This window comes from Mustela nigripes, chromosome 2 (genome assembly GCF_022355385.1).
Source record: "Mustela nigripes isolate SB6536 chromosome 2, MUSNIG.SB6536, whole genome shotgun sequence".
NCBI classification, from domain to species: domain Eukaryota; kingdom Metazoa; phylum Chordata; class Mammalia; order Carnivora; family Mustelidae; genus Mustela; species Mustela nigripes.
Window position 1 is genome coordinate 14,675,022 of NC_081558.1, and position 21,827 is coordinate 14,696,848.

The window sequence follows — 21,827 nt, forward strand, 5'->3', positions numbered from 1 at the left end:
GGGACAAATAAGGGTGTTTTCTAAAAGTGGGGGAGTGTGTCTGGTTCCCAGTGAAGGTTTACAGTTTGGTTCATACTTAGCCTCAAATTGTTATGCACGTACATGTTCCCAACTGGGATGACCAAGACAAGCCAGCTGTAGGAGACCACAACACTGATGTTCAGACCCGAAATTCCCTGCCCCCATCCATTGTACCCACTAGAAAAGGCCTGACTGTGGTCTGGTGCACAGAAGGTGAGAGAAGAATGAGTTCTTCCCAGCCTGCCTGTAGCTCTGGCCCTATAGCCAGCCAGTCTTGTTTGTGGGCCTTTGGCCATCTTCTGGAGAGGCGAGCCTACTACCTCAGTCTCATACCTCTGGAGAAGGTGAAAACAGTCCCGCCATCTGTGAAGTCGAGCTCCTTTTCTGAGGGGGAGTTTACATCTCTCTCGTTTGTTGACAGGAGCTCCTATTAGTCTGGGTTCTGCCAGAGAAGTAGAGCCATTGGGGGGGGTGGTGTTTCAAGGAATTGGCTCATGTGGCTGGCCGAGGGGCTGGTGAGTCTGAAATCCACGGAGTAGCTTGGGCAGGAGCCAACAGCCAACACCACCAGAGAGCTCTCTCCTCCAGAGAGCTTCTTCCTCTTCAGGAATACCTCAGTTTCCCTCTTAAGGCCATGAGCTGACTGGATGAGGCCCAGTCAGACCATCAGGGTTCATCTTGAAGTCAGCTGATCATAGATGTCACCACATCTAGAGAATTCCTCCACCCAGATTAGTGCTCCCAGCATTGCTGGGGCTTCACCCTGACCATGGAGACATACCAGCTGACTGTCACAGAGCTTTGTATAAATTAGGGCTGTCCACCCGCCACCCTTCCACTCCCCACCACCCCACCCCCATCTGAGCCTCAGCACAGGCCTCTCCTCCCTAGGGCCTCTGAGCTTTGTCTTCGGCATCTGTGTTCAATTTTACCCAGGTCCGCTCTATCCATATGTCGCTCTACAGTTTCTGGGTTTCCCGTTGCACTTAGAAAGGTCATTCCCACCCCAAGAACATAAAAATAGTCTTGGATGTTTTATTATAGCACTATTATGGTTTTCTTTTTTTAGTTGGGATCATCAGTTGGTCTGGAATTTATCTGGGACACGGTGTGGGGGAGGGTGTGTTTGGCTGTCTTCTCCTGCGGCCAGCAGGGGGCACTCCAGGCCTGGCAGCCCTGGTGTTCAGTGGGGCTCTCCTGGTGTGTGTGGCCTGCCTGCTGGGCAGAAGGGCCCCACTTCCCAGGTGGAACAGGATTTGTACCAGGACTGCTGGCTCCTGGTTCCAAGCTGGGACTAGTTCTCTCCATGTCCTCGCCCCAGTGGTTCCTCTCCCTCCCTCTCCACAGCATTCTCTGACAACCCCAGTGTCCTGAGTGAGCTCTGCAGCACCCTATCCCGCCTGGCCGTCCGCAACGAATTCTGCCAGGAGATTGTCGACCTTGGGGGCCTCGGTGTCCTGGTGGCCCTACTGGCCAACTGCAGCGACCACCAGGTGGGTGTCCAGGCTGTCTTAGGGTGTGAAGCACCCTTCACTTGGATTTCGATTTGTCATTTCTCTTGATGCTGCAGGAAGGTTCCAGACCTCCCAGTGAACTCTGCCCCCTTGAGCCCCAGCCACCCAGACCAGCCTGAATCAGAACACACTGGCCCTATCTGCTGACCCTGGAAGCAAAGTGCAATTTTCACTTCTCATTGACCCCTGGGCAGGAAGTTAAGTTTTGGGGGAAAACAAAGCCACCCACCCTCTCTTACTGACCTTTAACACCTTCGTATTTTCTACCAGCAGTGGGAGGAATGCCAGTGGGTGTTGGCAGGGGCTGGCCCAGCTCCCAGTTCAGGAGTGTGATGCTTGGGTGAGGCAAATCCTTAGTGCCTCGGTTTCCCCATCCATAAAATGGGGCGGGGCCTCCTATTCATTATTCTTTCATTTAGCAGCCACTTAACCCCCTCTCTACATGCCTGACCTAGGGCGGGAGTACCTCCCTGTCCTGTGGCAGCAATGGTCCTGCTGGCCCCAGCTTCAGCTGGTGATATCAGCCAGTCTCCTTCTGGACACATGGCAGAAAGCTGAATTTGAACCAGCTTAAGCACATGAGGGAATGCATTTTGTTTGTACTCCTGGACAGCCAGGCAGTGGGTAGAGGCTTGGTTTCCCTCCCACTGCTTTCTCTTTTATAGTTCTGCCCCTCAGCAGGGCGGTTAGGAGTCCCGGCAGCGTCTGGTCAGCTGTCCTCAGCTCAGGACCTGGGGACTTAGCTATGGCCAGGGGACCCTATGCTTTGATTCCTGGCCTGAGCCACATGCCTGCCTCTGTGCGTGAGGGGTGGATGTCCAGGTTGTCCAGACACTTGGGCTAGGCACAGGTGGGCTAATTCATAGGCTCCACCTTTCTGAGCCTCCCCTGCCCTTACTGGCTCCATGTGTGCCCCAGGGTGGCCCCACCTGTTTTTTGGACCGTGGAACAACAGACTCTCCTCAAGACCACCCCCCCGCACCCTCCACAAACCAGCAACCAAGCAGTTAGTGTCTGGCCCAGCACAGGAGGACGAGCTGGCCAGAGCTGACCCCCACCTCCCCCCATCCCCATAGGACGTTGTAAAGCAAGTGTTGAGTGCCCTGCGGGCCATCGCAGGCAATGATGATGTGAAGGACGCCATTGTCCGAGCTGGCGGGACAGAGTCCATCGTGGCTGCCATGACCCAGCACTTGGCCAGTCCCCAGGTACCTACCCCAGGCAGGCGGCGCACTCGGTGGGGCACAGTGGCTGGAGTCCCAGCTTAGTGTCTGGGTTCACCTGGTGCTCTGCCCCATTTCCTCAAGCAGGGCTAGGGTGGGGCCCATGAGAGGCCTGTGTTGAGACCATGCCCCCTAAGCGCGTGGTTGAGGTTTTTATCATCCCTGTTATTACTGATCAGATATATATGCGGGCTGGCCGTGGACTCTCCAGGGGAAACTGCAGGGCACTCACCTGGGAAATTAACAGTGGTGGCCACGGAGGGCCGTCGGGGTAATGGGCATCTGATTGTCTCCGCTGTCCCCGTGACCCCCACAGGTATGCGAGCAGAGCTGTGCGGCCCTGTGCGTCCTAGCCCTGCGGAAGCCGGAGAACAGCCGGGTCATCATGGAGGGCGGCGGCGCCCTGGTAGCACTGCGGGCCATGAAGGCGCACCCTGCAGAGGCCGGAGTGCAGGTGGGCCTGGGGGCAGGAGGGCGGGGCAGACCCAGGCCCTCCCTGTCCCTGTCCCTGTCCTCATCCCCAGCCTAGCCCACTTCTCTCCAATTCTTCTTCCTTCCCAGCTCCCGAAGGTATCTACCCATCCTTGAGAATGCACCCAGTTCTGCCCTCGGCTGTCTTCCTGCTCCTTTGCTCTTCCAGCATTGATCTTTTCCTAACAGTTCCTTCAGAGGGATAGGAAGAGGAGGAGATGGGAGGAGAGCAGGTGGGGATCTTCTGGGACTTCGGGAAGGTTCCTTGCTGTCCGTGGGCTGCTCCTTCATGTTCAGCACGTGGGACCCACAGTCCATACCTTACTGGGGAGTCAGTGAAGCTGAGCAGTAGACGGGGCTGTGTGCGCCCCTGCCTGAAACCCACACACTTCCTTGTAGTTTCCAGGGCTCTCCCTGCCTCCCTGACTCCCACCTCAAGCGCCCTCCCAGCCCAGGGGCCTCCTTGTTGGTCTTCAGACATACCAGACTCTGTCCCACTATGGGTCTTTGCCTCCCTCTTCGGGATGGTGTCTCCTCGGGAACACTGCCCTTGGCTCACCAATCACCTTGCCTACCCCTCACCACCCTGGCTGGGCAGCCTCTCCCACCCCACCTACTTCTCTTCTAATTTCCTAATGGTGGGGTGCTTTGTAGCACCCACACACAGCAGATAAGCAGGGCACAGATGTTGATGAACGTGTGATGATGTAATTGACAGGTGGGCCCTGTGCACAACCCCCTCTTCCCACTGTCTCTCTGCTCTCCTTTCCTGGGCTTCCTACCCAGGCTCTTGCCAGCCACAGGGAAATCTTGCCCTGAGGCTGAGGGTCCCATACCTGAGGGATCAGCCACACCTGCCAAGCACTTGACTGCCGTGAGCATCTGTTTCCTCACCTGGGAGATGGGGGAATTAGCCCTGCTTCCCATGGCGATTGAGAGGATAAAGTGGAGAAATGAATCTAGCCTGATAAGTCACACAGTGTAGGCACCTACTGGACCTTGACCGTGGTCACCTTTGTCTTGTTATGTTATGATGAGGGGGCCCTGAGGTCAGAGTGGACCCCACCCACCGGCACACCACCACTCACCTTCAGTTCTTCCTCCCAGAAACAGGCCTGCATGCTGATCCGTAACCTGGTGGCCCGCAGCCAGGCCTTCTCACAGCCCATCCTGGACCTGGGGGCCGAAGCACTCATCTTGCAGGCCCGTGCTGCCCACCGTGACTGCGAGGATGTGGCCAAGGCTGCCCTTCGGGACCTTGGTTGCCGTGTTGAGCTGCGGGAGCTGTGGACTGGCCAGAAGGGCAACCTGGCGCCGTGATCTCAGGCTCAGTCTGGGCCATGGCTCTGGGTGAGTTATGTGACTCAGGAACAGGAAGAGGTCCATGTCCTGTCACTCTACTCCCCGGATTCCTCTCCCATTCAGTGACAGGTGTTTTCTGATGGCCACCAGGTACAGGGGGGGTGGGAAGGAAGCCATGATGAAGCGTCTACAGAGCAGAGAGCAGCCCCTGGGTCCTGGCCTCCTTTCGCCTTGTTCTCCAGGCCAGCTGACCACATTGCTGTGACCCGTCCTGGCCTCCCAAACCCACCCCGTGCCCTTTCCTAGCAGAAGGAGGGCCCTTAGTATTACTTGGGGGCAAAGTGCTAATTGAAATGTGGGATCCATACTGGCCAGTCTCACAGGAGGGTGGGGACCCTGCTTTGGTCTGTTCTCTCCCCTGCTCGTCTCTTACTTATAATATGGTTTGTAGGTGTCTTGCTCTGCTGGACAGAGAGCAGGGACCAAGCTCTTCTGCCTACAGGGGTCCCAGGTCAGCCAGTACTGCCCAGTAATAAAAGACTCTGTTAGTTAACAATGGAGGGATCTCTTCCATAGCGCGATGGAGTATGGGTGCTGCCTCCGTGGCTTCAGAGAATGGGAGAGGGGCAGATGTCTGGGGAGGCCATGGAGTCGCTGAGGAAAGTAAAGGGGTTTTGAGAACCGCCTGGGATATATGGTCTGCTGGGGCCATGGTTCATACCTGGGGTCTCGGCCCCACGGCCACTGTTTCTGATTATGTCTCACTGAGCTCTGTGGCCTTCAGCTAGCGACGTATTCTGTCTAAGCCTTGATCTGATCTTCTGTGAAATGGGGATGGGGGAAAATAGAGCCCTCTTCCGTGGCGTGTGCAGGCAGAGCTGGGCACGTGGGAGGCACCTGACCATCTTAGCTTCACCACCTCAGTCACCCTCAAAGGACTGTCTTCGTCTGCCCGGCTGCTTGAGGTCATTGCTCGCTGGGCGGCTTGGGAAGTCTGCCTCCTTCTTTGAGCCTCAGTTTCCCCATCTGTAGTATGGACATCAGTGTTACTGCCTCAAATACCCACTGTACCTCCAAAGTGTTCTGGGGGTCCCCAAGCAGCTGTGCTTAGCAAACCCCAGCACTCCTCTGCATTTACACCTGGGGGTCGTGCCGTGGTCACCCGGCAGCTTGTGCATCTCATGTGGCCCAGTTGGGTGGTTAGCTTCAAGAGCTCTGGTGGGCTCCGGGCGTGGTACCTGAACTCTCTTGAAACGCAGTCCACTGCTGGATATACATCTCCCCTAGCTCAAGCAGGACCTGAATTTGGTCCTTAATATCAGCTCAAGCCCCTTCCTAGAAGGCTTCTGGTTGCCGTGGCTGGGCGAGTGGCTGGGGTGGCGTGTGGCGTCACCCGGGTCCTAGCTCCCCTTGGTGGCAAACTGTTCCCCACTCCTGGCTGGGAGGGCCCTGCCAGCTCTGAGGGGTTGACATGAACCTCTAACCCAGTCACCTCACCCTGACTTCCCCCACTGGGAACACACCCAGCCTGTAGAAGTTTCTTGCACTTGCTCCAGGCTGCCCTGCCTTGACTTCTGCCACCCATGTGACCTTGGGGCATTCTGCAGGCCCTGTGAGCCTCATATATCATCATCTGTCTCATGGGAGTGGGTGATGCTAGCCCATTTCTGGGGAAGCCTGAGGTTCCGTTCCTGTAATTCCTGCCCAGGCTCTGCTCTCAATCTGCCCAAGGCTCCCCATTGCCCTCTCCGCAAAACCAACTGTCCTCCAGGACCCGTCCACCTCCCAACTTCATCTTCCCTACGTTCTCTTTTATTTATTTATTTATTTTTAAAAAGATTTTATTTATTTATTTGACAGACAGATCACAAGTAGGCAGAGAGGCAGGCAGAGAGAAAGGGGGAAGCAGGCTCCCTGCTGAGCAGAGAGTCCGACGTGGGGCTCGATCCCAGGACCCTGAGATCATGACCTGAGCCGAAGGCAGAGGCTCAACCCACTGAGCCACCCAGGTGCCCCCCACCACGTTCTCTTTTAGTTGTCTTTCTAGCCACATCAGCTTCCCCATTTTCGGGCCTTTGCACATGCTGTCCTTACATGGAGCACCTTTTCTCCAGCCCTCCCCATGGCTGCCTCTTCCCTGGCACCAAGTTCTAGCTCACATGTTGCCTCCAGGAGAGATCCCCTGCTGTTGTCCTTCACTGGTGCCTTGGTCCCATCACCTCTTGTGTCGTGTCTCTGATCTCTGAGCCTCCCTGAGGTCTCCTTGCTTGTGTGCTTTTGTGTTTATCTGTCCCCTACTGACCAGGAATTGCATGTAAGCAGGCTCCTCTCCCTGCTCTGCTCCAGCTTCCTCTGAATGTTTTTGAATATACACCTAAATAATAAGGGGGTGGTTTGGAGGGAAGGCCTCTGCCCCCACAGCTCTAGTCCTCTCCCGCGACGAGCTCCTGGCCAGCCTTCCTACAGTTGCAGGCCTCTTTGGGGAGGCAGAGCTCTAGCTTCTCCGTCCTTCCCACCTTAGTCTGAAGGAACGGACTTCGTCAGTGAGCCTGGCTCAGGGTCTGTTTGGAGGTCCCCACAGTGGGTAGGCACAGAATTGAGGCTGGCCAAACCTGGCTTCCAGTCCCTGCTCTGCCGCCTCAGGTGAACCTCAGCCTCCTCCCCTCCCCTGAAAACAGGGTAAGTGTGTTGCTATACAGGACCACAGCCCCAGTAAGATACACAGCCCCTCTCTAAAGAGTGTTTGCCATCTCCGTTGATGACCTGGCTGAATCTCTGGAAGGCTGGCTGTAACTGCCTTGACACCGGCTGGGCCTGGGTGACATCACTGTTGCATTCAGCAGGTACCCCTCCACCCAGGGAAGGACCCAGCGTCCTGGCTTATGCATACATCTTTGAGAAGAAGGGCCTATGCACACCATTTCTCAGATGAGAAATAGACTCGCTGGCCTTTGAGGGGCCACAGTGGGATGAGAACCCAGCTTGGCCTGCCTCCATGCCCCTCCTTTCTTGCCAGCATTGCTAACCTGACCTTGGGCCAATGGCTCTCTGGCCTCCATTGATTAAGCCCTGTCACTCTGCCCAGGCCTGGCTCAGAGCCATCGTGTCAGATGATTCCAGGGATCCCCAAGACCTAGAGGAGACGGGGGGACAGAGAGACAGTGTCCTGCCTAGAGCCAACCAGGGTGACATGGAAGAGCTGGGATCCCAGGCACCCTGACCAGGCACAGCTGCAGTGCCCACAGTGGGGGTGTCAGTCGCTGGTGCCAAGGGGCATTACTGGCCATTGTTGGAAGGTGGCAGGGAGGTTGACCGGCGCCAGCATGCTGACAAGCAAAAGAAGCCAGAGCCCAGGCAGTGCCTTTGGCACTCTCAGGAGAGGCAGCCTGGTGCTGGGCTGCTGCCTGACCCTTGCCTCAGTTGGCACTGTCCCTGGGAGTACCGTGAGACCTTCCAGGAGCTTGCTGCCTCCCTCCCAGGACCTGGCAGGTGGGTGCTGTGGGTAGGGACTCCTACATGAATATCTCTCCCTCTTTGGGTGGCAAACCCCACCCATAGTTGGTCTATGTCCACATTCCATGAAGTGCTATTTACAGAAAGGGAAACAGGCCCCGAGAACAGTTTATCTATCACCAACACTCAAAAAGTGCTGGCTGTGGACCAGTGAAGTTGTGAGTTTTTTACTTCCATTCATCTCGTTAGTGCTGCCTTCAACCCTGGGAGGTAGTTGGAGAAACTGAAGCAGAGAATTTGAGTCTCTTGCCGAAGGTCTGGTGGCCAGTGAGTAAAAAACAGCAGGGATTCAAACCCAGCCTCTGGCCATTTCAGCAAGGAACACTTGTAGTGTGAGGCTCAGTTTTCTCATGGGCAAAGTAGGTGCTATCGCCTCCCTCCACCATCTAGGAATCACCCAGTAAGGATCTGATACCCATTAGGTGTTCAGCGGACCTCAATGTCCTCTGCTTGTCCAGAGAGCAGAATGGAGATCAGGACCTGGAAGTTGGCTGGGAAGCAAACCACAGTAGGGAGGTATGGGAGAGAGGCCCAGGTGGGAATATCACGGGAATATCCTGAGTCAGATGGTGGCCTCAGGCTAGTGACATTGACAGTGTGAGCCTCAGTGTTTTCCCCTTCCCCGTCCTTACCGGCAGCCCTTTGAGATGTTGTGGATTAAGCACTAGGCAGGGGACTTGCCCAGCCCTGAAATGTGAACCCTTATTAAGGCCTAGCTTCAGATTGCTCCCTCCCAGCATTCCCTGGTTCTGAACTTGATCTCCACCAACCCTAGCCGGCACCTAGAGGAAATAAGAGCCAGTATCTGGGAACATTTGTAACCCTTTCTGCCCTCGAGATTAGGAGTGTGCATTTGGTGAGTCAGAGAACTGGGTGGACTTGAGGGGAGTGCCAGGGACACAGCGAAGCACTGGATGGCAGGTGTCTTCTCTAAACTGCTGGCATCTGTCTTCAAAGAATCCCATGAACTTCACCTCACAGAGAAGCTGAGGGTCCAGTGCTTCCACCAGAAGGTCAAGGCAAGGGCTGAGATATAAGTTCTCCCAGAGGAGAAGCCCAAAAGAGTAAAGATCAAGGTGTAGGAATCCCTGTCCTCTGAGGAAACTGATCCACAACCACCTTGCCCAAGGTTATGTCTTGGGCCTATGGCTGGACATGGAATCGGCCCAGATGGCTCAGGGCCCTGGTTGCTCTTTTCTGACACTGCTTTACCCCACTTCCAAAGAGCAGGCTGCTCTAAATTCACCCTTAGATTCAGCCACTTGGAGCACTGTGGGCAAGGAGCTGGACCTCTCTGCACTCTGTTACCGTAAAATGGCCAGTGGTCGCTTTGACCTCATGAGATAGTGGTTAGTTTTCAGTTGATTCACAAAGGCTTATCCGGGAGGAGGCCGGATGGGGCTGCCATTGGATCCCGTAAACGAGAAAGCTTGAAATCAGACAAGTACAATACTTGCGGAAAGCCATAAAGCTCATGGGTAGGGATCCCACCTGTTCCCGCGTCTTCACAACACCCCGGAGCTGCAGAGGACAAGCCTGAGTGTCCTCAGAGAGTCTGCCTTCTCCCTGTAGTTGGCAGGGAAATAGCGGGGAGTGAAGGAATGTAAAATCATCCAGGAGTCTTTTCAGCTGCGATGGCCCATGTTCACAGCCAGAGTTGGAGGTCCTGCCTCCGCCCTGCGAGGTCCGAGGGCTTGCCTCTTCCACACAGCCTCAGGGTACCCGGCCCGGGGCACCTGAGGCCACCTACCGTCGCCGCGCTCCGGGCCAAACTCTGCACCTTGCGCTCTCCTGCCCAGTCGCGAGGCACACCGCCCACGGCCCCTGCGATCGGCCACAGGGCCTGCCTGTCTTCGGCGTCGCAGCCAATCCTCATCGCCCTCTAGGCTACGCCCTCCGTTCTTCTAGCGCCAACCGCGCCAGCCACTTCGGAGCCCTGCCCTTGCCCCTCAGGGATTGGTTACTAGGGATGCTCGTCTTCTGCCAGAGCTCCAATCCTCGCCTACCGCCCCGCTCTCACCTCCAGCACCTCGCACCCTGCAGGACCACCTCTGGGACCGAAAACCTTACCCAAAAGCCCGCCTCTACCCATCAGTGACTGGCCTTGGGAGCTGCCCGTCTGTCTCATGACAACCAATCGTTGTCTTTTTCGACGCCGACTGGCCATCGTGCAGCCAATCGGAGCGTGGCGTGAACCCCTCCCGCCGCGCGCGCTTGGGAGGGGTGGTGCGCGAGGCGGAGCCGAGGTGGCCGGAGGCGGCGGTGGCGGCGGCGGCGGCGGTGGTGGTGAAGGCGACTCGTCCCAGCCGGTGAGGGGGAGCAGAGGGCGCGGGGTGACGCAGGCGTCCGGGGACCCGCGCCCCTCGGGCCGAGCCAGGGCGAGGCACTGTCTTGTCGTTGGTCCGGGGGCGGGGGAGGGCGAAACAGGGCGTGACAGCAGCGTCGCAGGGGTAGGGAGAGGTTAAAGCCCCCTGCCCCACACACACCCCGCGTCTGGTGCTCTTTGGGGGCCTTTCTAGCCGGATCTGAACCCTCACAGTTCGCGCACACCTGACACCATGTCCCTCCTTGTTGACACCCCCCCCCCCAATACACCTGAGACTGTCCACTTCGCTGATGTCCCCCACGCCTCTGGGGCCGTGTCTCCAGGCGCTTGGCACAGTTGGATCTTCACACCTATACGCACCTGAGTCTGTGTCCCCACCGATATTCTCCCTCACACACCTGCCACCGCCCCCGTCCTTATGGATACCCCTCAGATCACCTAAAATCCTTCCTCTGATGAGACCTCCACACCCAGATCCATGCACCCCCACCTCTGCCACTGGGCCTGCACCCCCTCCACTTACGCCTGAGCCTGTGGTGCCCAACTCGTGGCCCCCACTCACACCTGGACCGGTTCATATCCCCTCACTGCTTTTGCTCATGTCCAGGTCTGTGCCCCTCTCTTGCTTCTTTCCTTCCTTCAGCCACTTGGGTCAGGGCCTTCAGGTAATCTCCCCCATCCCTCCACCTGCTCTGTGCGTTTCCAGGCCTTCTCCATCACACAGCCCAGGCTGTGTGCCCACCTGTACTTTCTTAAATGTGCACCTGTATTTGTGCCCCTCTCTGTAATCCTTGAACCGCAACCCACCACCACCACTACCACCACCACCCCTGTCCCGCATACATCCAGGTCCCCCAACATTCACCCAAGCCTAGCAATCTCAGGATATCACCCTCCCCCACCCAAAAGAAGAGCCCACCCAGATGTTATCTTTTCTTTTTTGACAGTCTGTAAAGTGATTTCCAGGCTTACAATAATCCCTTTGGCCATGCAAACCCAGAATTATCTCCATTTTATCAGCAACAAACATAAAGAGACTTGAATTGGGGAGGCAGAGCCCATCCCTCCCTGAGCTTTGCTGACCCTTCTATGTAGACCTTCCCCATTTTTGCCCATCTGTTGTGCTTTTCTCTGAGGGGTCGGTAGGGGAGGGGACCCCCACCTTCTCTGCAGCTGTTCCTCAGGAGTCATGACTTTGAGTCCGGAAAGACTGAGCTGGAAGGGGCGGCCCCTGATCGTTGCTGTAGCACGTGTCTCAGTGTCCCGGGCTGGGTGGGGGCGGGGATACTGCAGGGGCAGGACTTCAGCACCTTGGCTGCCTCCAGCGGCTGGGTCGCCTGGGAGGGAGTTACAGGCTTCCGGCCTTTGACCCCAGCTCTTGCAGTCCAGAGACCCTCAAGAACTCCTTGGGCTCTTAAAGTCGATAAACCTAGAGAGTAGGGAAACACTCTTCAGATTGAGGAGAGCTAATACTGGGGCGCCTGGGTGGCTCAGTGAGGAGAGCTAATACTATAACCACTCTGAACCAAACTGTAAAACTGATGAGGTGCTGGGAGTAATGATCTTTCTGGAACTGTGTAAGTTCCCTGGAGTATGATTTGCAAGTGTGCAGGATAGAAGGAGACAGTAGCTTTGTTGTGGAAAAGTCATAACGTGGTGTGGTTTCCTGTGAAGTCTGTATAGTGCCTCACCCCCTCTGTCTCTCCTGGCAAAGATGGTGCCAAAATATGCCAGAGGGTCATGTCACCTTCACCTTCAGAAACCGAAGCCAAGGGGGTTTTCTGTCCACATTCCAAGAGTGTCATTTAAGATGTTTGTGTTTATGTATGTGCATGTGTGTGTGTGTATATGTAGATGTATACATATATATGTGCATATACATACGTTTTATATACTACAGATGTACATATGTTACATATATACATACGCAAATATATAAACTTGGACAAAGTATTTGATTTATATGGTTAAAAAAATACAGAAGGACATACAGTGAAAACCAGGCGGGTTTGTCTGCACCCTGTACCCTTCTGGAAGCATCCATGGTCAACTTGCCCTGTTTCCTACCAGAGATAATCTATGGCTTGTATATCCCCCACCTCTTTTAAACCCCTGATAGATTTACCTGAGATTCTTACCAAATGGGTGTGCCAGTTTTATAGCCAGTCGCTTATCAACGACTGTTGAAGTTGTCACTCATACTTTCTCCTACAAGCTGCGCTGAAATGAATAGATGGACACAGTCATGAGCAGATACGCAACGATCATGTGTGGGTTCCAGCCCTGATGCTTCCGAAACCCCTTGGTCTTCAGGGAGCTTCCTAGGAGAGGCCAGGCCAAAGGGCATGTCTATTGAAATGGTAATGTTCCTCCCTCAGTTTTCTCTCCGCTGTAAAACTGGCTTGCTTGTTTCCTCTCCCAGCCGCCAGAACAGTTAACAATCAAGTGTCCTGGTTTCTCTAGTCTGATAGGTAAAGCGCAGCACGAGAGATCCTTTTGAACGCCACTTCTGGGCTTTCTGTCCATCTCTTGGGTGTTCTGGCCCGTGCAGTGGTGATTAAACATTATATCTCTATTCCTCTTCCCCAGTTGGACTAAAGTTCAATCCAAGGAATATTTGAGTCCCTCCTCTGTAGAGCTCTGGAGGAAACCTTGGGTTTGACGAGGGGCCGGGTTGGGTGAGGGGGGTGGGTCCGTTACTTGCAAGAGACAGACCTGGTCATTGGCCACAGTCCTGGGAGGGGAGATTTAAGATTTTGGCTGTTACTAAGTTTTTGTTTTTCCCTTTGGATCCAGCAGGAGAACTTGACTGTCAGATGAGATTGAGATAAGTCAGATGTTAAATCTTTTGGGGGAAGTTGTCAGCTGTTTCCCGCCATTGGTGCCAGGTGGAGGGCATCATCAGACTGAGGCCAGGCCTTTTCCCACCCGTCCTGTTTTTGTTTTTCGGTTTTGGCAGTTAGATACTAGAGGAATGCTGAGATGATCAGAACTATTAGCTTGATTGGGTTTTGCCAACCAGCTCTTTTTAAAAATGCGTTATATTTTCTATTTGGAGTGCGAAATATTTCTTAATAGCAAGTCCGTAATGTGCGTGTGAAAAGAGTGTACAGGATAACAAAGGTGACACTCAGCTGAAGAGATAGAACGTGGCCCCCGGCGGCCCCTCCCCGGTCACTGCGCTATTTTTAAAATATGCTTGTCAACGTTTGTTTTCTTCCCTGAGTACCTTTTGCTGCAGCTGAGTGCTTGGATTCTAGGGTCTCAACAAAGGTCAGCAGAAGCCAGGTTTTCTGTCGGAGCTGTGTCAACAGGGCGACCTGAGAGATCCAGGGAGGGGAGGAATGACCTCAGGGCCATGGGCAGGGCACCCGCTGGTGCCAGGAGCATTGGCCTTAGACTCCTGTCGTGTCAGCGTCCTGGGGCTGTTGTAACAGAATACCACAAACTGGGTGGCTTTAGACAAGAGGAAGTCATTCCGCCATAGTTATGGAGGTTAGAAGGCTAAAATCAAGGTGTTGCCGGGTGCTAGAGATGGATGGTGGTCTCCGATGGATGGTGGTCTCCGTGAAATTCCTGTGTTGAAAGCTAATCCAAAAGTGATGGCTTTAGGAGGTGGGGCCTTGAGGAGGTGATTAGGTCATGAGGGTGGAGCCCTACTGAATGGGATCGGAGGCCTTACAAGCGGGCCCTTGCCCTTTCTGCTTGGTGAGGCACAGCAAGAAGCCATCTGTGGACCAGGGAGAGGGCTCTCAACCAGACACGTAGTCTGCTGGCACTTTGATCATGGACTTCCCAGCCTCCAGAACTGTGAGACATATTGTCTGTGAGACATATTGGTCTTCTGTCACCGGCCCCAGCAGACTAAGACTGCAGGGTCGCTTCCTCCCAACGGACAGGAGGGAGAATGTCACCAGGCCCCTCTCCTGGCTTGGTGGCTGTTGGCAGTCCTCAGGGCTTTGGCTTACAGCCACGTCAACCCAGTCTCTGCCCCCATCTTCACACATCGCTCTTCCCTTTGTGTTTTTCTTCTTACAAGGAAACCCATCGTGGGATTTAGGGCCCGCCATAAATTCAGTATGATCTCATCTCAATATCCTTAACTCATTTCACCTGCAGAGACCCTATTTCCAAATTTGGTGACTTTCTGAGATTCTGGATGGCCATGAACTTTGGGGGGGGGGGGGTGCACCATTTAACCCCTCCAGCTGTAAAGCCAGAATTTCTGCCAGGATGTTATTCAAAGAAGTGTGTGTCAGGCTGCCTCTGCTGTTTCAGGCAAAACAGGGCTGGGCGGTTGAAGTGAGCAGCCCCTCACTCAACCTGCCTTCTTACTGGAAGGTGGAGGCATCTGCCCAGAGCTAGCAAGGACGGAGACAAGCGAACATGTTGCATGTATGTTTTGATCTTTGCCCGCCCTCAGCTTGTGCTTACTGGACTGTGAGCTTGGTCCTAGATATTCTAGTCTGTAGAAGAGTCACCAAGGGGAGAACATAACAGGAGCCAAGATGGACGCAGGTTAGCCCGAATCCAGACCCCTGTCCCTTAGGCAAGTCACCGGTGGCACTCATGCTTTATGCTGCTGTTAGACATGGGTATCTTTAAGACGGCCAAAACGCCACCATGGTGCCCGGAGCCTGGGCTCCAGGAATGGAACGAACTTGAAGCCTGACCATACCATTGTCCTACAGTCTGTAAATACCTGTGAGACAGGGACAGATGCAGAGGAGGCAGAAACACTGGGGCTCAGAAGGGTAGGGGACGGAGATGTGGATCCGTTCTCACCAAATGACTGGAGCTCTGTAATTGATGAGTTCTAGCAGAGGATTGGGATGCTAACTCAGGGAGCAGAAGGTTCTCAGAGATCTGAAAGCCAGCAAGGAGTTAGCTAGATGGCAAAGCATTGCAAGCAAAGGGAACAAGAGAGCCTGGGTATTTGGGAACACAAGGCAAGGAGTGGGAGAGGAGATTGAGGGACCTGGTCCATGGAGCCCATAACAGGCACAGGAGGGGACTCACCTCGAGGCCACTGCCAACAAGGCACGGTCACCATACCTGAGCTCAGAGCCCTTAGCAGCCCAGCCCGTGCCTCCCCAGCACAGGGGACCGGGACTGGGGCAGGAGGTGACAACACCTTGTGACCATTTGCAAGCCTGCCTTGATGAAATGTGCCCATGAAGTGCTCCCGACAGAAGTCATCACCGTTATTCCGTCTCTAGGTCATGTGCCTTTGCCATGGGATGAGTGGAAAAAGAGAACATACATGTTTGCATTCAGTGTTAATTAGCCATGCTGACCCAAGTCCCATCCAGTCTATAGTATGTGTCCCTACCGTAAGGGCAGGTTCCCAGGCCTCACTAAGCAGACCCCAAATTAAGCCTGAGGAGGAGCTCAGGAATCCCGTACAAGTGTCCTGGGGATTCTGGAACAGGTGTTCTTAGAACTCCCTGGAGTAGCAGCCCAGAGCTGGAGGAAGATCCTCTAGCTGAAGGAGGGGAGGGACGAGGCTGGCGGGCCTGGCTTCCAGCAGACTGGACAGGCAGACAGGACCCATTACTGGTCAGGCCTTAGGCTGGTCTAGCCTTGGGCTGGCAAGGGGGCATGTGGGAGCCAGGCCTTGAAGAAGGGATAGATTTGGGGACTGTGAGCAGCCCCTTTGGCTTGGAGCTCACGGGTCAAAGCCAAGTGTCAGCTAGCTCTGAATGTCATTGTGGGAGATGGCGCCGCCCGTTGTGTGGGACAGGGGCGCTGGCATTGGCAGAGCGCTTGGCTGGAACACGTGCTTCCTAAACCATTGTCATGTGGCGGGCAGCAGGGCCCCACCAGCCAGCTTCTATTTAATGCTTTGGGGAAATGAACCTGGAGAAAGCAGGGGTGGGGCTATGCTGGACGCCAGGAACTGAGGCTTAGCTCTTTCAGAGGCCCTGGCATGGGGAATGCAGGCTGAATGGTGAGATCTAGGAACTGGGGAGGCCCACTCAGTAGGACCGGGTGGTGTGCAATGGGCTCCATCCCAGCTATGTCTGACTCCTTAGTATAAGGCGGAATGATACTTACCCACACCTGTGACCCAGCCGACCAGTGTTACCCCAATAGAGTAACAGATGGAAATGGAGGCCTGGGGAGGCTGGCGGGCTTGCTTGCTTATTTATTTATTTATTTATTTGACAGAGGGAGAAAGAACACAAGTAGGCAGAGAGGCAGGCTGAGGGAGAGGGGGAAGCAGACTCCCCACTGAGCAGGGAGCCTGATGTGGGGCTGGATCCCGGGACCCTGGGATCATGACCTGAGCCGAAGGCAGACGCTTAACTGACTGAGCCACCCAGGCGCCCCCTGGGGAGGTTTAGTAACATGCCCAAGGTCACACGCCGGACCCCATCTTCCCACCACACCAGCGTGGTGTGGCTGGGAACCTATATGGTCCTACTTGGGGAAGGACGTGGACAGGGTAGAAGAGGTGCATTTCTGCTGCCCTGTGAGGGGTGCCGGAGGGGCCGGATGACAGATAGCAGAAGCCCCTGTTAGCAGGTATGTGCCTCTGACTGCTTGCTAAGCAAGGACCCTGAACACAGCCCCGGGCATTGCCTCCCACAGACACGCCTCCCCCCGCCCCGCCCCAGCTGGGGAAGCCAGTGGAAAGCAGCCCGTCTCATGCCACAGGGGACCACAGAGTGCTCAGGATGGGGCAGAGCAACTAAGTTCTGGGAGGCGAGGCCAGGACATTTAGGAAGGGCTTTGCAGGCTGTGGAGGAGTTTGCCAGGCCCAGGGTGGGGAGAGTACAGCCAAAGCAAAACTTGGTATGTCCAAAAAATTAGTGACTTCAACCAGCAAATAATTGAGTAGATAACAAGCACTGTGCTAGGCTCCCCCTGCGAAAACCCAAGACTTCTGTGGGGATGAGGGCTTTCCACAGGTGAGAGGAGCGTGAGTGGTGTTGAGTACCTTGGTTTGTTGTAGGTCATTCAAGTGCAGTTGGTAACAGGTGTCAGCAGCCCTGTGTTGAAAGGACCCAGGACAGTGATTGACAGTGAGATGTTCTGTGTCTTGCAGAGGCCAGTTTGTCTGGAAGACCCAAGTAGAAGCGAATGCAGCAGGGAGAGACGGGCAACAGCTGGTCGGGGCTGGGTCACCAGGGAACAGCCATTATGTAAGATGCTACTGCTCTCTTAATGGCAGAAGTTAATGCCCGTTAACTGGAAAAGAAAACAGCCTTTATCAACAGCCAGAGAGGATGTTAATTGGCTTCCGTTTACTGAAAGATTACAGGATCCATTCCGTGATGGCTTGTAAACTCCATCAACTGTGAAGCTGCCCCCCCACCCCACATACCCGCTCAACGGCGTTTGCGCAAACATTTTCTTTGTCGCCTGGAGTGGCGCGCCACGCACTCACCAACAGGAATGGTGGCCCTGGCCAGGGAGCTGAGGGAGCCAGGCACACGTGTGCGTGCGTGCGCATGTACCAGGATGGAGGCACACGCGGAGCTGCTGTGGGGATGGGGGTGCTTACAGACTGGGCTGCTTAAGATCCCAGAGCCCTGGTTCCCATTTCCTAGACCATTCCTAGACCTCGCTTGTGGAATTGTACCCCCCACCCCCGTCCTGCTTTGCTGTGCTTTTTGATGGGTGGTAAGATTGCTTGAACAGAAATACGATGTGAAAAAATGAATTTTTGTTCACTGGGGCTGGTCTGTGACTGCTCTCTGCCCGTGGCATGTGGGGTGGAGGTGGCCCCATTGCACTTGACCCCTGGTTCATCCGCAGTGTGGCTCGTGTCAGAAGGTCCTTCCTCTTTACAGCTCAGTGACATGCCACTGTTCGCACAGACCACGTTGTGTGACTGTGTTTGGATTGTACTTAGACTCGGTCAGTGCTCAGTCTTTCGCGCTGGCTTCTCGCTCTCCACTGTTATGTCCGAGGTTTGTCCCTGTCGTTGTGTGTGACAGCAGCTCATCCTTTTCTGTCGTGTGGCACCGGAGGCGTGTGACTGTGTTCACAGAAGGTGCTCGACATCCCCGTGAGACAGGCTGTACTAGCGATCCGAGTCCCCAGATGCAGTCTCAGGGTCGCCAGCACTGAGAGAGGTGCTGGGGGAGGCGTGTGGTGGTCAGTTTGGCTGCAGTCTGGAGGTGGAAGCACCAGCAGGGGTGTTGTGGGGCGTGGGTGTTTGGTGTTCTCCCACAAGCAGAGCCTTTGATAGCCCACGTGCACCAGCCTGAGCTGCCTCCGGCCTTGGGGAGTCCCCTTTTCTCCCTGAGCCACCCCGGGGAGCTCATTCCACCACTCCCACCCTGCACGTTCCTCAGGAGGCCTTCCCAGACCCCAGGACAGACCCTGCCCTGCATCTCTCCTGCCGCAGAGTCCCACTCAGCAGCATCCCTGTGGGCCATCTGCCCGCATTCCCCATGCCATCTCCCCTGCCCACTGTGGTGCCACCTCCCCAGGGTGTACACTCTGCAGGCACATGGATCATCGGATTCAACCCCAGAGGGGTGTCCATATTGGACCAAAGCACGCCGGTCTTCAGGTCTCCCCTTTCTAGGACCATCCCCCTGAGTATCAGGACAGGAGGATTCTAAAAGCGTCAGCCCCCATCACAGGCTCCCAGCCTGGCCAAGGCCTGGCCTGCCCAGCAGCACCATTCCAACTTGCCGGGCTCGTCTTACTGGGAGCAGAGGAGTGAATTCCCTTCAGTGCCCCCTTCCCGGCCTCTGAGTAACCCAGAGTACCCTGTGGAAGGCTGGGGCAGGGGGGAGGTGTCCCAAAGCCGGGGGAGCACGGTGAGCGAGTGGGGTAGAGGGATGACATGGGAGCAGCAAGGACCAGGGAGATGAGCAGCAGAGCTGGGCCTCAGGCAGGAGCTTGCACTGGTCCCTGCACCACCCAGCCTCACCTCTGTATCTGCTGAATCAGGCTCGGGCACATTCACACCTGTCCTCTAGCGTCCTGGTCCAGCTCCTGCCGCTGCTGGGATCCTCTGGACTACCGCTTGTTATCTGCACAGTGTCAGTCCTCCCACTGCCCTCCTGCCCCCCACCCCAAACCTGCCCCTCCACGTCCAGTGGGCAGAAGGGATCTCGGCCTGGGGCCAGCGTTGGAACAGCAGATCAGTAACAGAGCCTAAGTAGCTGTCCGCAAGGTCATTGTGATCTGAGTAAAGGACTGAGGAAGTCGGTCAGTTGGGAAGAAGAGAGCACAGTCTTGGTGTAAGAATTCCTAGTCACGGATGTCGATTCTCCCGCTCCAGGAGGGGAGCTTAACTGCCCCCCCCACTCCCCATGGGGCACTGGTTCCAAAGAGAAGAGTCTAGAACAGGGTCACTCAGCAGGCGGACAGATGGCCGCAGACCCCACCTTGACCAAGAGGTCCAAGTCGGCCTCACCGGGATTAAGTCTGTACTCTCAGGTATAATGTCACCTCACCGGCGAGGTCCTCCCAAGACCACACAACCGCAGGCTCATGGTGAGAAAACACCTCAGACAGATGGGCTTGGGGCATGAGGGCGTGGGATTCTGGGGCAGAAGAGGGCAGCTGGGGGACTAAATGGCCAGACGGAACAAAGCCCAGAGTTGTGTGGACAGTCGTGTTGGAACAGGAGTTGTAACAGTCTCACCGACCCGGACAGCCTGGGCCGCCTTCACGACCAGCACCTCGAGCCAGGCTCCCTCTTTGGTCGCCCTTCTTGGCTCTTCAGGCCATGGCACTGCAGGGTCTCAAGAGGCCCCTGCTTCTTCTTGTTCTGTTTTATCAGATTCCGCCATGGGCCACTGTCCACTGCCCCTTATTGTCCTCCACTGCCAGGGAACCAGAGCCTCAGAATCCCTGGGCACTGCTTCACATGAGGCCCCACGTCCAGAAGGTCGGGCAGCCGGGGTTCCTCCCACTCAGACCTTCGGTCCGTGTTTTCAGATGTCCGTGTTTCAGAATGTGTTTCAAATGCCCAGTCTGCTGTGTGCCTCATGCGCTTAGGTTGTGTCCAGGATATTAGGTTTTTCAAATCATGCAAGGCCCAGGGTATCAACCCCAGACATGATTTCTGCGGCTTCTTCTAGGCTTGTGGGAGCCGGCAGACCAGGGCTACCTTCCAAGTTCAAGACTGGAAGTTCTCAGGCCTTGGTCCCTCAAGGACCTCTTCCCATTCCTTCCTTCTGCCAGGTGCCAGCCCACAGCAGGGACTGCTCACCCAGTGCCCCTCCTTGTCTGTCCCTGTGGGTGGCCTCGCCAGCCCTTGTCTGCCTCTTCCAGGCTCCCGCCCCAGGCACAGAGCCTTGGGCCCCTTGGCTTGCAGCCCAGGAACCCATGCTGTCCCTTTAGGTGCACGACACTTCTGTGAACAGGTTGTCCGAGGGCTGGGTACAAGTTGTCCTCAGGGGATGCTTGAGGGAGGCTGGACCTTCACCCCGCTTTCCCTCCCCTGCTGTTCCTTCAGGTTAAGCAAAGTCTTAAGGGGCACATGGTTCTCTAGAAGAATCATCAGGTCCTGGGGCTGTCCAAGGGTAAGGACTCCAAGGAGAAGGATATGGCCATTTGACTTTGGATATATGCCATATGACTTTGGAATCTGGTGTCAGGGTTGGATTTCCTTATGCCCTTGGTCTGACCCAAGTTTTTCTGTGTCTCATCAGCAAGGTGGAGAAAGAAACCAGTGACCACGACACCCCTAATTGATGGTGGCAGCGGTTACCACCATAGTTGTCTCCAGCAGGGGAACTCGTGCTGCCTTAGTTTCCCCATCGGTAAAGCAGCACCCCTATCGGTGGCGAAGGCCGGTCAGATTAAAGAGCACGGGAGCAGAGGGAGTTCCTAAAACTGCCGTCATGTCATCGTGTGTAGTGTCTGCCTTCACCCTGTTCTCAGCCCACGTGCAGAGCCACAGGTGGGCCCTGGGTGAAGGCCTCAGCCTGAGGGCCTGCAGCTGTGACCTCCAGCACCCCACTCCCAAGAGAGACCAAGGTCAGGCTCTCCCTGCCAAGAACGGTGCTGGTCTCCCCACAAACTGGGACCCCCAGTCCCTTGCACGGGGCTCCCAGGGCTGCCAGCGCCCTTCCCCAACCCAACACACTAAACCCCTGGCTTGGAGGCCCCAAGTGGACAAGAAGGAGCCAGATCAGCCCCCCAGCCCCTCCACAGCCACACGCATCTGAAGTGTGTTTCTCTGAAACCTCTGGCACATCCAGAAGCTCATGGTTTTCATAGGGCATTTTTTTCTTTAGTCTTTATTTTAGGGTGACAGAAAAGTAGCAGAAATGCTAAGAGTTCCAGTAGATGCTCCACCTAGCCACCCCCAGTGTTGGTTAGCACCGTACCGGGCACAGTCAGGTGGCAGAAAATAGGCAGCAATGCCACATGGGAGCTCCCCTCCAGTCTGGCCGCAGGCCTCCCCAGTGCTTCCCCTAAAGGGCTCCTTCCGGTCCAGAACCCCCCCCCCCCCCCCCCCCCCCCCCCCCCCCCCCCCCC

At 55.6% G+C, this 21,827-nt stretch overlaps 2 protein-coding genes across 8 annotated transcripts in view; both read left to right on the top strand.

The window, feature by feature from the left end:
• Nucleotides 1-18,054, top strand: part of ARMC6 (armadillo repeat containing 6) — a 28,092-nt gene extending 10,038 nt beyond the window's left edge. The window contains exons 5-10 of one of the 5 annotated variants that reach the window (XR_009402345.1): nucleotides 1,369-1,514; nucleotides 2,612-2,743; nucleotides 3,075-3,212; nucleotides 4,337-4,579; nucleotides 17,422-17,518; nucleotides 17,631-18,054. Coding sequence is in view for 4 of the 5 variants with exons in the window: in XM_059389492.1 (XP_059245475.1) it covers nucleotides 1,369-1,514; nucleotides 2,612-2,743; nucleotides 3,075-3,212; nucleotides 4,337-4,549 (629 nt within the window). In the remaining variant the exon portion in view is untranslated. Of the gene's footprint in view, nucleotides 1-1,368; nucleotides 1,515-2,611; nucleotides 2,744-3,074; nucleotides 3,213-4,336; nucleotides 5,081-17,421 lie in introns of those variants that run through there. The other 4 variants (XM_059389492.1, XM_059389493.1, XM_059389495.1 and 1 more) reach the window with 4 other exon arrangements.
• Nucleotides 10,276-21,827, top strand: part of SLC25A42 (solute carrier family 25 member 42) — a 26,952-nt gene continuing 15,400 nt past the window's right edge. For 2 of the 3 annotated variants that reach the window (XM_059389498.1, XM_059389497.1), the window contains exon 1: nucleotides 10,276-10,353. Coding sequence is in view for 1 of the 3 variants with exons in the window: in XM_059389496.1 (XP_059245479.1) it covers nucleotides 17,457-17,518 (62 nt within the window). In the remaining 2 variants the exon portion in view is untranslated. Of the gene's footprint in view, nucleotides 10,354-17,431; nucleotides 17,519-21,827 lie in introns of those variants that run through there. The other variant, XM_059389496.1, reaches the window with a different exon arrangement.